Genomic DNA, 17,236 nt, shown 5'->3' on the forward strand with positions numbered 1-17,236 from the left:
GAATTCAAATATTTTCGGAGTAGAATTGAAAAATTGCGATCGGACTTATTAGATTCGTTTACACCATGCAGCTGATTGTGGCTTCCACATGGCTCTAACGCGTCTAAAGTCGAAACTAAGGATCGCAGCTTGTCCACTAAGGCAAGTCAACAGCAACTCACTCATTCATTAAGCTTTGCTTTGCTTGTCCCCTGCTATCATGAACACCACTGACCTATACTTCCACTTTAACTACCATATCTCGCCACATAATTTCGTATCCCAATGCTCAACCGTAAACAATATCATGTCTCTAGGTTTACTTGTGATCGATAGAGAATTAAAAGCTCTGAGATGATGGAGACGTCGTCGTGTTCCTTCTTAAATATTACAGCACACGAGAAAAGAAAAGTGCTCATTGAAGCCAATGGTGGTTGTTTGGACATGCCACCACTTGTTTATTCATGCCATTAAAGAGCCACTAGCAACAGAAGTATGAGACAGCACAATTGGCTTTGCTTATTACTTCTTAGTTATTCCAATCGATCGGTCTACAAATAGGGGCACAAGAGTTAAAGAGAGTGGGCAGAAGATCGAAATGGCAAGTCAGCACATGCTCTGCTTTTTGGATCTTTTTCTTCTTCTTCTTCTTTGCAGCGTCGACGAAGGGCATGGAGCTCCGTGTAGCTCGGCGGACATCAGCATAAGGCAGAGCAGGACAGGGGGAGTAGTGGAAGTGAAGCCGGAGTACGAGGTGTGGGTCAGCAATGGCTGTCGGTGCTTGCAGTCGAAGGTGGTGCTGAGATGCTACGGGCTCAGCAGCGTAGAGCCGGTGAACCGTCGGGCCATCCGGCCGGTCGACGAGGAGCGGTGCATCGTGGGGGACGGCCGGGCCATCTCGAGAGGGACGCCGGTGAGGTTCAAGTACGCGTGGATGACGCCGCAGGATTTCCCCGTCGTCAGCACGAAGATTCAACAATGTAACTGAGAGTTGAAGGGATCTGAAACAGATGAATTGTGTGTGCGTGTGTGTTTTGGTCTGTATGCATGGATGAGTCACAAGATTGGGGGTTTCTGCATTGTTCCAGCTCATACATGCTAAGATGCACACTTTTTTTCATTTAAAAAAAATATGATGCAGCCCGAGTGAACCTGATCAAGTCGTCGCCGCACCAGAATCTTATGCACTTGGCCAACGCCCTCTCTGATGCTGTGATAAGGAGAGTCTCATCATATTAGGGATAGTTACTATAATGGAGGTCAAAATCAAGATGATTAATATTCGGGTATCATATGACCAGATAAACGATAAGTGTATTGGTCGGTCGGGCGATCATATCCCCGACAAGGAAGAGAAGGTACCCGATCCGACCCTACCTTTGACTCGAGGGGATGTGCCGAACAGCCGACGCTTAAGGAGGTGTTGGACGCCAAGAGGATACGGAATCCTGGCCGAGCAGCTACACCGCTCGGCCCGACAACAGGATTTAACAGTTGTAGCGGAGTTACGGCTGAGCGGACGTAGTACGGACACAACAAAATTCTGGCCGAGCGGCTATTCTGCTCGGCCTAACAGCAGACCCCCTGTGTTATCCATCGACATCCTTTTGAGAATTAGTGCCGCTAACACCGGGCATGGTCGACAAGAGGATCGTACAACGAAAGTTTCCACTGTCACATCAGAGATATGCTCGGCTCGTTAAGGTATTGTGTCAGGGACACTTTATTAACAAGTCTTTTCAAGAAAAACTTCGAGACGCGCGCCCACCTGGGGAAGAGTATATGCGCGCTACAGGAGCTCTATATAAAGGGGGTCCAAGCATCGGCGGAGATACGCTATACACTATTTACGCTACAGTCTTCGTTCTTGTTGCTCCGCCTTCTGCTTCATCGGCGGTGACTGACTTAAGCGTCAGAGGGCCAACGCTGGGGACCCCTTCCCTGGCTCGGCACTGACGCCATCTATTTTGCAGGGCGGAGCAAGTCTACAAGCGGTCAGCGAAACGCCCACATCCCCAACTTTCCATCTCATCGACTTTTAGATAGAATCATATTGGCACCGTCTGTGGCAACTTAACCAGCATCCGAGTTGAGAAGATGGAGGACGCTGGAAAACTCACCATCGTGACGCTCACCAAAGAGGAGCTCGACATGCTCGTTCAAGCCCGAGCGGTGAAGATGTTCGAGCAACAGCAACAGTAGGCAGTAGCCGATCGGCAAGTGTAGTAGCCAGCAACGTCAGCAGCAGGAGGGCGAGCGGGATTAAAAGACCAACCGGAACAAGTTTCCATATGGGGGTAGAACAGAGGGTCGACCGGCCTGCAGGGGGAAGCGCCACCCCCATCCATCCCCTTTCGTCGTGCCTTGTTCCAAATCTCCTCAGAAATAGCCCAAGCAAACCAGGAACGAGGATTATCCTCGGACGACGCTCCTGTTCGGGATGTGTGAAAAGGAAAGACGCCCAAAAGCCATGCTTCACCCGAACGGATCAACCTGCAATTATCTCAGGAGATCTTGTGTGATCCTCTACCCAGACACTATATCCCATTGGCGATTGGGGAATACAATGGAACGACCAATCTAGATGATCATCTGGATAACTTTGATAACGCGAGCATGTTGCACCAGTACACAAATGGGGTGAAGTGCCGAGTCTTTCTCACTACTCTCTCCGGCTCGGTGCAGTGTTGGTTCTAAAGACTGTAGGACGGATCAATATATAGCTTCAAAGATTTCCGAGCTGCATTCCAGCACTATTTTGCCAGCAGCTGACGCTATTAGAAGACGAGTGTCAACCTCTTTGCCCTAAAGCAGGGGCCCAAGGAAGCGCTCAGAGCGTACATTAGGCGCTTTAACCAAGTAGTCATGAACATTCCATCGGTCTCTTCTAAGATGCTAATGAACGCTTTCATCCAAGGGCTCGTCGAAAGAGAGTTCTTCCGGTCCCTCATCAGGAAGCCGCCCAGGGACTTCGACCGCCTACTCAGGAAGGCCAATGAATATATAAATGTGGAAGAAGCCCAAGTAGCGAGAAAGAAGGAAACGCCGGCTGAGCCTGCGCCGGCGACCGTCAAACAGCCACCAACCGCCCAAAGGGCCAAGGGCAGAGGGAGCAAGGTCACACCCGGAGGTCAGAACACATGCCATGCAACATGTGGCCTCCAGTCGACAGACGACGACAAGAGGCAAGGTATAGACGCCAATGTTCTGCTCTTTTCATCAGTCGGTGACACACACCACACGCAACTGCTACGATCTGACACTGATCGTCAGCCGACCGGCACCAAGAGGATACCTCCGCTGATCTCCATCTCCTGATCAGGGACATAGACATCAATCTACCGAGCAGCAAGAGAGCGATTGAAGGGAGCCCGAGCGATACCATCATCACCAGAGGAGGGATAACGTGGATACCTCCCGAGTCCTGGCTGAGCAAAATAGATCTTCCGCTCAGGAGGAAGAAAATAGAAGCAATGCGGCCCGAGGAGAAATAAGTATGATCGCCGAGGGGCTGACTGGCGGTGACTCTAAAAGGGCAAGGAAGTCATACGCTAGGCGACTGGAAATCCACGCCGTGGGATGCAGCAGGGAGAAGGCCGAAGGGGTTTGAGATAAGTTTCGGCCCCAGAGATTTGGAGAGAGTGGAGATCCCTCATGACGACATGTTGATCATCCGAGCGGTAATTACTAATTATACTATTCACCAAACTTTTGTTGATACAGGGAGTTCGATGAACATCATCTTTAAGAAGGCGTTCGATCAATTACAAGTCGATCGAAATGAGATGTTGCCTATGACCACCCCTCTCTACGGTTTCACAGGCAACAAAGTACTGTTGCTCGGACATGCTCAATTGGCCATCTCGCTCAGGGAAGAGTAGTTGAGGAGAACCAGGACCACAAACTTCATAGTAGTGGATGCACTATCGGCCTACAATGTCATATTGGGTCGACTGACCTTCAACAAATTCCGGGCGGTGGTGTCTACCTATTGCCAAAAGACAAAGTTCCCCGTGGATGACTGGGTGGGTGAAGTCAAAGGCGACTAACTGACCACTCGGTGATGCTATGTCAAGATGGTCAAGTCTGAAGCGAGAAGCGCTCGGAAGAATCCACACTTAGAGGTGAATGCCGTCACCGAGAAGCCTCCTGGGTTGGTCTATGAAGAAAAGGAGGTTCAAATTCACCCAAGCCGGACGGAGGCCACCACCTTCATCGCGGCCGATCTGGAACCTAAGAAGAAGGCAGCTCGAGCAGCCGTGGAGCGCGAATCATCTCCAACCCTACAGGGTCGGATGAGAGGTACGCAAGTGAATACATGTATTTTTGTATGTTTCCTGAACGCAGGGCAAATATGAATAAAAATGAAGAATGCCACTCTTGAGATTCGTCTTCCCCAACGGTTGAGCGGCGACCTTAAAACCTCGTCTTCATCAATGGTCGAGCGGTGACCTTAAACCCTAATCTTCGTCCAGTTTTCATCAACAGTCGAGCGGCGACCTTAAACCCTCGTCTTCTCCAACGGTTGAGCAGCGACTTTAAACCCTCATTTTCCCCAACAGCGAGCGATGACTTTAAAATCACGTTTTCATCAAAGGTCGAGTGACGACCTTAAACCCTTGTCTTCATTAATGGTCGAGCGACGACCTTAAACCCTCGTATACACCAACGGTTGAACGACGACCTTAAATCCTCGTCTTCCCCAATGGTCGAGCGGCGACCTTAAATCCTCGTCTTCATTAACGGTTGAGCAGTGACCTTAAACCCTCGTTTACACCAACGATCGAGTGGCGACCTTAAACCCTAGTCTTCCCCAATGGTCGAGCGACGACCTTAAAATCTCGTCTTCATCAATGGTCGATCGGCGATCTTAAATCCTAATCTTTGCCCAGTCTTCGTCAACGGTCGAGCGACGATCTTAAACCCTTGTCTTCATCAACGGTCGAGTGACGACCTTAAACCATCGTATACACCAATGGTCGAGTGGCGACCTTAAACCCTTGTCATCATCAGCGGTCGAGTAGCGACATTAAACCCTGGTCCCAATAAGCGGTCAAGTAAGAATGACGAATGGCCGACTATGGATACACACTACTTAAAAAGCTCCAAGTCTTCAAGATACGGTGATCGCTCGGGATTATTCCGCTATTACTTCTCATCAGCGATCGGAAGGCCACCAAGTCGCAATAAGCAACTCGCGATCTTGCTCGAAATTTTCCACGGTGCACGAACTAAAGTGTGAGTTAAATCGAAAAGCCGAATGGCGGCGAAGGGATGAACAAATAAGAAAAACCACCGAACGGGCGATCATTCATTACCACTACGAAGGATTACAAACATCTTACATAAGGATTAAAAATAGAGGGGTGAACAGAAAATCACTCGAGCATATATCACTCCAGATAGTCCAAAGCATCATCAGGCAGCGAGGCTGTCTGCTTGTCCCGACTGATGATCTTGCTCGATAGAGCAGTAGGGAGGTAGCCGCTTGACTGGAGTTGGGCGAACGCCCCTTCGATCGCCAGGTAGAAGAAGCGAAGTGCCCGGTTGGCGACCTTGTCATTGAAAACGTCTGAGCGGATGTAGTTTTTCTTCATAGCCTCAAATCGACTCAGCTCAACATCTTGATAAGTTTTCAAAGTCGCTTGGGAGGCCCCCAGCTCGTCCTTCATGGTGGCCTGCTCATCATTTTTTATGGAGAGTTGGCCTCGAAGGACATCTTCTTCGGTCGACCGGCTTTTTCGTTCGGCAATCAGAAAATCTTCATCTTCTTTGAGTTTCTTAGCAAGAGCCCGAGCCTCTTTATTCTTCATGTCCAGGTCTTCGATAGCTCGGAGTTTCCTCGCATTAGCCGATTCGATCTTGGCATTAAAAGTGCTGACTTGCTTGTTAAGCTGAGCAAGCAAAGAGGCCTGCTCTGCGCTCTTTCCCCGCTCAACCTCTAGCAGCTCGGTGCTCTTCGCCAGATCGACCCTGAGCTGAGCCACCTCAACATTCATCTTCTCCAGATGCTCTTGAGAGGCGGATGATTGGTCACTTGACGCCTTAAGCTGCTTGACCTCCTACTCCAAAAATATGAGCCTTTGGCACATGGCCAGACTTTCTATCCAATATTGCGAAAAACTAGGAAAATATAAGAGCCGATCAGAGATAAATTAAGAAGAATACAACACTTTCCCTAGTGAACATTTGGGTGTGACTGTTCGTGAGCACCCCCGAAGACATCATCGCTGAACGGGCTCGGGCGTCAACCCATATTTGTGCGAGCGACCCTTGAATAATTATTTGGTGCTCGGGAGTTTGGGATTCAACGCTGGTCAACTTGCGCTATTCCTCAATCGAGAGGCAGAGAACTGCCGTTATATGGCGATGGCCACTTGGGGCTGATTGGGCCGAGGTCGCTCGACCGAATGGCCTAGACGAGGACGTCGGACGGATACCAGACTTTTTGACCTTCAATGGCGATGGCATGAAGGCCATTGGCGGCCCGCAGAGAGTTCCCTGCGATAGACCAAATAACGATGGAGTCCGATCAGATGACATGGGGGTCGCAGTCTCTTGAACTGGAGTTGGGGTCGAAGTTTCAACCCGCTCGACGGAAGGGCACGGGCTAGTTTTGGTGGGGGTCCGCACCACTGAGGAAGTGGAGCGCGATGAAGTCTCCGCCCGACGCCTCTTACGCCTTATCAGTGGCTCTCCTGAGGAGGCTGAACCCGACGCCCTTTCAACGGCTCCACCACTAGGTGTCTGGCTGGCTGCCCCTCCGCTCACCAAAGCTAGAGTCGCTTCGCTCTCGCCTTGCGGATCTTCTTGAGAGCCTATCGGCTGCAGACCACGGCTCTCCAACTCATCTATGACCACCGCATTGATCGTGGCATCCGCAAGCTTAGCCTTTCCGGCCAGACACGCACATAGGATGACTTCAGCTGCAAAAGAAGAAGAAAAATCAATTAGAATCAAAGGATGGAGTGAAGAAGTTGCATATCTAGGCTGGACGGAAGCCAGGTGCGGATTGGACTCAAACCGAAAATATAGAGGACACACTCCAGCAACAACTTGTGGATGCCATATTTTTAACCGGCCAACATTGAAGTAGCATTGAGGTAGTCCCATCGACTCTTGTACTATTTTAAGGGAGGCTGACTCACCACTTCGAGCTACTAGTTGGTTGGGAAGTCTGACCGCTCGGGAAGATGCACAAAAAAGAAGTATTTCCTCCAATGCTTGTTGGAGGTCGACATTTTATCGAAAAAAACTAAGCTCACTCTAGCTTGGAAAAGAAAAGTCCCCGGCTCGGACAATTTAGGATAATAATCCAGGGAGTGAGGGGAATGTCGTGCAGGCGGAATAGAACTACTACCCCACACAGTAGCCGAAAGGAGTTTGGCACTAATTGATGAAGGGAGATGTGAAAGTATTTACATACGGCAGGAAAGAAGGGGTGGGTGGAAAACCACAGACCGACGGTAAACTGATCCCTAAAGAAACAAAGACAACCGGGCGGTGCAGAATTTGACCGATCGAAAGGAGAAGGAAGAACTGTTGGAACCGAAATGTAGCTATAGGGGGTGAATAGCGTCTCACCCAAATCGATCGCTTCCTACGTATTCGTTAGTGCGCAAGTGGAAATACAAAGACTAATTATGAATACAAAAGCTAATGACAAAGAAAAGAACAAGCAAACCAATGCACGTCAATGTAACGTGGTTCGGAGATGATGCTCATACTCCACGGTTGTCCGTAAGGTGGACGATCCTGATCCTTCGGTGGATTAGCCCCCGGCAAACTCCGGCTACTCAAGCAACTCCTTGTGGGTGGAGAAACCTCACACCACAACACCAACCAAGAACACTTGGACACAAGAGACCTTGCGTACTTTGGTGACTACTAATTAGGCTTTAACCAAGTCTAATTTCGTCAACCTGTTCTGGCCATCCCAAGCTCCTTCTTATAGAGCTTGAGGAAATTAGCCTTGCTGATTTGCCCGTTACCAGTCGATTGGTCCTTGCACCAGTCGACTGGTGTCAGTCCAACGACACTCCAACGGCTATCTATCAGTCGATTGGTCCCTGGACCAGTCGACTGGTCCCAGCCGTTTGGGGCACAGAAGCTCTCTGTGCTCACTATCAGTCGACTGGTCCTAATACCAGTCGACTGGTACAACCCTAAACCTAGGGTTCCCATCCCGAGTACATTTCTCTCAGCACTCGGACCCTCACGACTCACTTGACTCTTCATTGCAGCTTTGACCACTTGCCTTCAAGCCTACTTCCTTTGGCTCTCATCCCTCGGATGTATCCAAGCCCGCAGCTCTTTCTCAATGCCATCCTTCGCGTATGCCTCGAAGTCGCTTCCATCGGCCCTTGTCCTTGCTGCCTTGTCCACGGTCCCTCGGATGCTCCATCCTTCACCGGACCCGAAGCCGTCAACCTGAGTCACATGTGTCACTTGCAGTCCTGCACAACTCAAGTACACATATCAAATAACAAGGACAATCCTAACTTAAACCCTTTGCCCAAATACCAAAACACATGGTCCCACAGACCATTGGGATTGCTCCAACAATCTCCCCGTTTTTGGTGTTTGGTAATACGTTTAAGTTAGGGAAAACAAATAGTAAATAACAATGCTAATAACAAATGGACTTACGTTGCCAAGGTTACACACTTGGACTTACACCGCCGAATGGACTTACGTTGCCAAGGTTACACACTTGGACTTACACCGCCGAATGGACTTACGTTGCCAAGGCTACACACTTGGACTTACACCGCCGAATGGACTTACATTGCCAAGGCTATACACTTGGCAACCGCCGAATAGACTTATGTTGCCAAGGCTACACACTTGGCAACCGCCGAATGGAAATACAACATGCATTAGAACCTATCCCAAGGCTCCCCTACACCTAAGTTCCCCAATGAGCTAGGATTTTACCACAGGGATTTTTAAGAACCTATCACAAGGCTCCCCCTATGCAAAGGCATTTAAGGTTTTCCCAATTAAACCTTATTTCTCCCCCTTTGCCTAACATCCAAAAAGTTCTCCAACAATATCCCAATTGTTGAAAACTTATCATCCAAACTGACCCAAACTCATGTATTTATCCCCTATGGATCCCATACATTTAAACGAGTTGACATGGTCAAGAACATCACTAAAAAGCAATATCAGGCTGGTATTAGTCGACTGTCCCTGAGTGCTAGTCGACTGCCCCCTTCGACAGAACCTTACAGAAGCATTCTGTGGTCGAAATCTACTGTTACCAGTCGACTAGTCTCGGCACCAGTCGACTACCCTCATAAAAATGAGCTTACAGAGACATTATGTGCTCAAAAATACTGTTACCAGTCGACTGGTATTTGTACCAGTCGACTGATACTCTATTTCTGAAAAAATTAACCTTTTCAGGCCAACTTCAGAAATGCACCAGAAATTCTCTAAACCTCCAAAAATCTTCAAATTTTGTGGAGAGGTCTATTGTACCCTTGTCTACTTGGGAAAAATACATTACAAAATGTATCTATCACCAATCCCAAGATTGACACAAAATCCAAAACTAGCTAAATGGTTCAATTGAACCTTGACCTAAAGTCCTAGTTTTGACTTCCTCTTGATGTATTTGCCCATACTAACCCACAATGCATCCCTAGCATTAGTTTATATGACATCTATACATCTAAAACCAAATATCATGCAATATGACCCCAAATGTCATACTTCTTGCATGAAATACAAACCATGTGTGCCAAATCCCTAGGTTTGAGACTCAAGTCCGTCTCCAAACCACTTGGCACATTCCATGACCCAACCTAAACTCCCAAGTAGTACCCACTTGAGAAGCCATGTGATGTTGTGATAAGGAGAGACCCACCCTGCGGGGGATAGTTGCCATGATGGAGGTCAAAGTCAAGGTGGTCAATGTTCGGGTATCATATGATCGGACGAACGATAAGTGTATTGGTCGATCGGGCGATCAGGTCCCCGACCGGAAAGAGAAGGTGCCCGATCCGACCATACCTTTGATTCAGGGGGATGTGCCGAACAACCGACGCTTATGGAGGTGTTGGACGCCAGGAGGATACGATATTCTGGCCGAGCAGCTACCCCGCTCTGTCTGACAACAAGATTCGACAGTCGCAACGGAGTTACGGCCGTGCGTATGTAGTACGGACGCAGCGAAACTTTGGCCGAGCGGCTGTTCCGCTCGGCCTAGCAGCAGGCCCCCTGTGTTATCCATCGACATCCTTTTGAGAGTTAGTGCCGCTGATACCGGGCATGGTCGACAAGAGAAATCATACGACGGAAGCTTTCACTATCACATCAGAGATATGCTTGGCTCGTTAAGATATTGTGCAAGGACATTTTACTGACAAGTCTTTTCAGGAGAAACTTCGAGACGCGTGTCCGTCTGGGGAAGCGTGCACGCGCACTACAGGAGCTCTATATAAAGGGGGTTCCAAGCATCGATGGAGGTACGCGATACACTATTTGTGCTACAGTCTTCGTTCTTGTTGCTCCACCTTCTACTTCATCGACGGTAACTGACTTGAGCATCGGAGGGCTAATGCTGGGAACCCCTTCCTTGTCTCGGCACTAACGTCATCTGTTTTGTAAGGTGGAGCGAAGTCTATAAGCGATCAGTGGAATATCCACTTCCCCAACTTTTCATCTCATCAATTTTCAGACATGATCACTCTCCAATAAGAGGGTCCTGTCCATCCTAAGCATCCTCTTCTCGTGTGCTACAATGGCTCTGGGATGACGGGGAATCCGTTCCTAACGTAAAACCGCTCACCTAGAAAGTGACGTTGGATTAATGACCAAACAACACTAAGGGTGTGTTTGGTTCGGGGTTATTGCTGATAACCTTAGTTGGTTATCAACGATAATCTTGTTTGGTTTAAGTAATTGGTGATTCCTGGTAATGCAATATTCCCGCCACGTCAGCAATTAGGGAATAGATCCAGGAATCAGAAAACCCTGGAAATCTTAGCTAGGTTTTCTATGATTCCGGGGTTATCAATATATTTTTCCAAAATTACCCTTCAAAGAGCAGGAGATGAGCAGGGATGTCCATGAGATCTTCCGCCTCACCCTCCCGAAGTTTCTCGTGGGCGCTGAAGCTCCGATCGCAAGCTCCGATAACGGCAGCGGATGACTCCTCACCTACAAGAAGAGGTTCCCTAGGGATTTCGTCAAATGAATGTGGGAGATGGCTCCTCATAGCAGTGATCATCTACAAGAAGAGGCTCTGTACCTGCTCGTTCTTCGTGGAGATGGCGCACCGGCTGCTTACGGAGGAGGCGACGCCAGTTGTTTGCGGAGGAGGCGGCGCTGGCGGCTTGCAGAGGAGGCGGCGCGCGGTTCCGGTTGCTTGCGAAGGAGGCAGCGTCGACAGCTTGCGGAGGAGGCGGCGCGGTTGCTTGCGGAGGAGGCGGCGCCAGCGGCTTGCGGAGGAGGCGGCGCCGGCGGCTTGCGGAGGAGGAGGCAGCGCCGGCGACTTGCGGAGGAGGCAGCGTTGCTGCGGGGAGAAGCGGGGAGAAGATGCGTAAAAAAATTGAGGAGGATTAAAAGGAAAATAAAATATATTAAAATAATTAAAAATTTTAATCACATATCCAAATGTATATAAATTTAAAATATATATAATAAATTAATTACATATCTAATTATATTTTACAAATATATAAATTTACTTTAAAATTTATAAATCAATTTTATTTATTTATTATATATATTATCAACTTATTCATTAATATTATTATAATAATAATTATTATTATTAATTTAATTTAATTTATTCTACAAAATTAATCATATAATTAAACAAGGGGTAATATAGGAAATGTCAAGTTAGATTATACCATTACCTAGTTAAACCAAACAAGATTAAAATTATGTTATATTCTCTCATAATTTTGGTTATGTGATTACTTGATAATCACATAATCAAAATTATATATGATAACTCAAACCAAACGTATCTTAATAGTACAAATCAACTATTGTCGCCTCTAGTGCAATTGCCTGCTCGTGCAGTCATCCATGTATAACCTGCTCAGGGCTTGCGTGGCGATCTACATGGATCATCCGTCTCCACGGTTATACCAGATTTCGTGAAGGCAGGTGAAAGCATAATTCTTCTCTCACGTAAAGTCAACTTTCTTCATCTTCTCTGAATTTTTCTCCCTCACGTGTAAGTCTATGCAACGTAACTCTCGCTTTAGTCTGTTGCTAATTTGATCGCCAGAGGGGGTTACACCGGCCGGCAATATCAGTTCCCGACTGACATGGTGTCCCATATAACAAAGACTTAAGGTGGAAAAAAGACATCACTAGAAAAGACAAACCATCTCGATCGAGATCACATGCAATCTGAGAATCGCTAAATGAAAGACAATAAACTTGCCCACGCTTCATGTGCGTGCATGGGGCTAAGGAACAAGAGCACAGCTATCATGCAGACCCTTCTAGTTTAGTTTAATATAACCCGAACAAGGACAACGTAACGGCACCAGCAACTGCTCCATGCTGCCCTGAAAAATATTCACAAAGTTCCAAGACCACTGGCTTGTATCTTAAATGATCATCTTGGAGCCTCTCCAGAGTACTGGACTCTTGTTTGGAGAACGGAGATACACAAGTTTCTGCACAGAATGTATAGTTTAATTATGGCTAATGCTGATTCAGAAACAAGCATCTCTTTCATCGATGCAACTTAAGGTTAGAAAATTCAACTTAAAAAATATAATTGGCTTATTTGCTTGACTTCTTGCTTTGATTGTAGTGGTTATATTTTGACCTCTCTCTATATATCTAGGGTTAAACTTTGTGTTGTTCAAAGTAATGTCTGAAATAGGGGGAGATGACGTGTTAGATAGGTGGTTGCGATATTAACTTTGAAAAGACTTTAAGCTGGAAGCAAAGGGCGTCGAGAGATGTTGTGTATCAAAAAAAAGGGAAATAGAGAGAAGAAAATATTAACAACCGGGCCAAGGAGGGGTCCCAACACAGATACTCCTGATATAGTGTAAAAATGACCAAGAGTAAAAATAATACAATGAACAGTAGAAAGGAATAGTGGGCTCTGAGTGTGTAATCTTGCATACCCACACTTTTAGGAGGGAGATTCCTGATATAGTGTCAATTTACCTCTATGCACGAATATCGATGTGTTTCCAAAAAAATATCGACCATTCTGAAATTCTAACATTCCGACACTTTTTCGAAAATGGACCCATTGCATCTATGCTTTGTAGGATAGAAATTTCCATTATAAAGATTGCACGGTGAATATTCCATTGATTCTCTAACAATCATTACAAAAAATGCTAAAAAGGAATATTATGTCGTTAGGCTGAAGGATCCTTAATATGCTTTGTTGGTAGGCCGACCGAACCCCCTTTATCGTCAAATCGACCTTCGCTTGTGGCTGGGGTTGGATCGGCTACAAAAAAATAAGCCTCTCGAGGACTCAACTTTCGCTTGGCGTTTCCGCTTGAGTCCTTGACCAAAGAGTCTGGTATGGTTGGGCCATGTGCATAGTATGTCCGATCGAATCGAAGGTCCGATCGGTCAAACCACTCGGTTGCGACACCTGACTTAACTCTGAATGACACTAATACAACTTGAGATTTTATCGATCCTGAGGGACTCAGGATTCGATTGGACTAAAGGTCTGACTGGTTAGACCGCTGAGACATGTGGCCCTGCTAGCCCCGAGTGTTGATCTCTTTGATCTTGATCGTCACCTCAGTCAGCTTTCTTGACTTTAACCTCAACTCCGGGGGCCCCACGTTATTCACCGTATCAGTAACCGACCACTCCAAGCTAAGTGCGGGAAGGGATGATAATTTTCTCTGAATCTGATTAGGAGTTTGATATCCAATCTGAATTGAGGAAATTTTTAGACCCGTTTAAATAATCGAGTATTCAGGTATGAATTTTTTAGTGTTTACTTCAGTAATTATATATATATAGAGACACGAGGCGCATAGTGCACGACTGTGCGCGTCGCGCAGAGATCAATTCAATAGTTTTTTTTAAAAATTTTTGAAATATTTTTAATTAAAAAAATTAACATTTCCTTATATAAAATTTTAATACATTAATATATCTCCTCTATTTCAATACTCAATAAATACTTAAATTAATTTTATTTTTTAAACCAAACACTATAACCTAATTGAAAAGCCTGAACGCTAGAGGTAAAATCTAAAAAAAATCCAAAGCCTGAACCCTAAATAGCTTTGATACTATAACCCAAAGTCTGAACCCTAGAGGTAAAATATATAAAAAAAATAACTTTGATACTATAACCCAAAGTATGAACCCTAGAAATAAAATTTTTAAACAATAGTTTAATTATTTTTTTAATTCAAAAATAAAAAAAAATAAAAAAAAACTAAATTCAAGTGATATCCTGTGCGCGCACAGTCGCGCACTGTGCGGGCGCGCAGGATATCAACTTCGTGTATATACATATATATATATATATATATAAAATTATTGAAGTAAACGCACGTGAAATAAAATAGTTAATTTATTACTTTGTAATACAATTACCGACGTCTATTGCCGATCTATAACCGATTCAAAGTCGAACCGATTTCAAAGTAAAAAGACTCTATTACTTTATTGAAATCTATAAAGTACATGAATTTAAGAATTTAATAAAAATTTATAAGATCTTTGAAATAATTTATTTATTTTTTTAATAAAAAGAAAATTGTAGATAGTAATAGAACGATAGATAAGATATGGATACCCATCCTCCGTATGAGGATGGGGAAGAAAGTTAAATACTCAATGCGTATGAAAATGGGTGATATGGGATGTTACGGGTGTACCCGGATATGACGTGACAGTCAAAGTTAAGGTGATATGATAGTCAAACACAAGGGGACGTGGCTGCTAGCGTGTCACTTTCTATAGGACTTTGCTCTTTGCCCAGTATTAAGGCCTTTAGTACGAGGACGACCGACCAAGAGTCGGTCAGACCTAGGAGACCTACTACTCCATTCTTATTAAGACATTTATTATATATCCGATCATTCGATAGCTGACCGAGTTTAAGAGATATCTGATCTACTACAAATCTAGTCAATCATAAGTCCGATCAGAGTAAGGGGATCCAGTTTCCCACTCTCAATGCAAGTCTTTTAGCATATGACTGGATGACCCTATGAGTTTTCTTATATGTCATTCAAGTTTACACAGCTCAGCAGACCCTTCTCTTATATGTATATAAGATAAAAATGTAAAGCAATTCTCTTAAATTCAGTTGGACTTCCAGATCTTAAGTTCTCACTTCAAAGCCAAGTCTTCGATCATATGGACAATCAGTCTAAAGTATCGAGCCGATCTCTTGGGCTCAATTCCCCATTTCTCAGAAGCAAGTATCTTGGTATATGGCCGGTCGGTCATAGAACCGATCGGACCTAGGAAACTTAGCTTCATAACTCTTCCAGAGCATATCTCCAGTATCACCTAGTGCATAACCGAGTGACTTAAGAGAATGATAGCTATACAGTCAACCTGTTTAAAGAACCGATCGAGATACACTCAGCAGGCGACATGGTCAAAAAATCACAATAACCTGTCAGAGTAACAACCGTTTTGATAAAAAATATTTCTCTATTATAATATGAGCATTCACTAGAACCTTCTTCGAATGTGATTACACTTCCCATCAGTCGATATATTATGACAACATATTCCTTCAATCACCTCATTAATAGCATAAGTTACAAAAGAAGTGCATATATATGTGCAATAGAAGATTTCTCGGATAGTGATAGTATATCTCCCAGGTTGTACGTTTTTCCTTACTTGGCAACCTCTGACACTCGACATTCTTTGTCACCTCATGATTGTGGAGGTTATGAGAGGTGGTATATAAATGGGTCTTCTTTGTTGGCTAGGGACACACTTTACGACAGTCTTATTTACTCACACGCATTAGTATTTATCTCTCCATCTCAAACTCGGACACCGTACTAATTTGAGCATCGGAGAGCCCATGCCAGGAGCCTATTCCTTGGTTTTGGCGCTGGTGTTTTGTCTGCTTTCTTTGGCCAGAGTCGGACATGAGCATAGTCTCGAGAGACATCTGTCTCAGGGCCCATTATCTTAGGGGGCCCCAAAAAATATAGTCTATTATATATATATATATATATATATTTTATCTTGAGCTTTTGTGTTAAGTAGCCTAGGAAAAAAGTATTCAACCCTTCTATATATTTTCTTAGTCAGGCCACATATGTAATATTCTATCAATGTAATTAACAAATTTAAATATAAAATTCTTTTCAGCTAATCTTAGGTTAAGCGTTTCAACTTTCAACCATCTCGTCTCTCGTCTCTCGATCTCCGAACATTACAAATTTACAATCAGTGAATGTGATTATGTTTTGTAAATTGTGGATAATTGTCGGACTCGGACAACGAAGGACAGAACGCCAAAGGTCATAATAAGTTGCAATCAATTAGTATTTTGCTTTGTATTTTATAGGTATTAATGAAGAAGACTTTTGATTAAGAAAAATTAATCGCACAATGGGAGGGAGTCCAATTTTGGAACTTCGACTTAGGCTTACGAAAACTTAGGTACAACCCTATCTTTGGCATGCGTATAAAAGAAAAAGAAGAAGCCCCTTTTTTCCTCCAGTTTACAATCTTTTCTCAGTCAACTGCACAATTACCTGTCCAACGCGTCATATCTTCAGCTTTTAGCAATGGGTATAAGGATAATTATAATAGATAGATATAGATAGAGAGAATATAAAATTTAAGCCAAATTCGACCCATTGTATCGTGCTTCTGAGATAAACGGGCTTTTACTGCATTTGGTTGAGGACGAGCCCCAACTGCTTCTCTTATGTTGGTTGACCAATTAACGTCAGGTTTTGTATTCTTTTTTTTTTTTTTTGAAAATTGGACATTTAACCGTCAGTCGTATATGAGGTCCGTAGTGGCACGTTGAATGCTTTTCTGTCTGGTTTCTTTTCTTCTTTTCTAAGAGCATGGAGGCATAGCTCTTCACCTATGCTTTTCTAGCTGTCTGTCTCAATGCATTAGATCCTCTATTCCTGTGCCACTCATTGAGTTTTCAAACTCACTTTGAAGCATCGCAATTCCTTGTCTGTTAAGTTTCAGCGAAGAGTTAGGTGTCGAATTAAAGATCCATAAATGCAGTAAAATTGGTGACTTGCTCTGGTCAAAGTTTGCCTTCCAGTGGCCCCCCAATCACCAA

At 44.9% G+C, this 17,236-nt stretch overlaps 1 protein-coding gene across 1 annotated transcript; it reads left to right on the forward strand.

Moving 5' to 3' along the window:
* The first annotated feature begins 376 nt into the window (after window positions 1–376).
* Window positions 377–1,101, forward strand: LOC121973460. The gene has a single exon (XM_042524884.1). It carries the CDS (start codon window positions 578–580, stop codon window positions 965–967), a length of 390 nt encoding a protein of 129 aa, XP_042380818.1. The 5' UTR covers window positions 377–577; the 3' UTR covers window positions 968–1,101.
* The last annotated feature ends 16,135 nt before the right edge of the window (window positions 1,102–17,236 follow it).

Source organism: Zingiber officinale, chromosome 4A (assembly GCF_018446385.1).
Source record: "Zingiber officinale cultivar Zhangliang chromosome 4A, Zo_v1.1, whole genome shotgun sequence".
Classification (NCBI taxonomy): domain Eukaryota; kingdom Viridiplantae; phylum Streptophyta; class Magnoliopsida; order Zingiberales; family Zingiberaceae; genus Zingiber; species Zingiber officinale.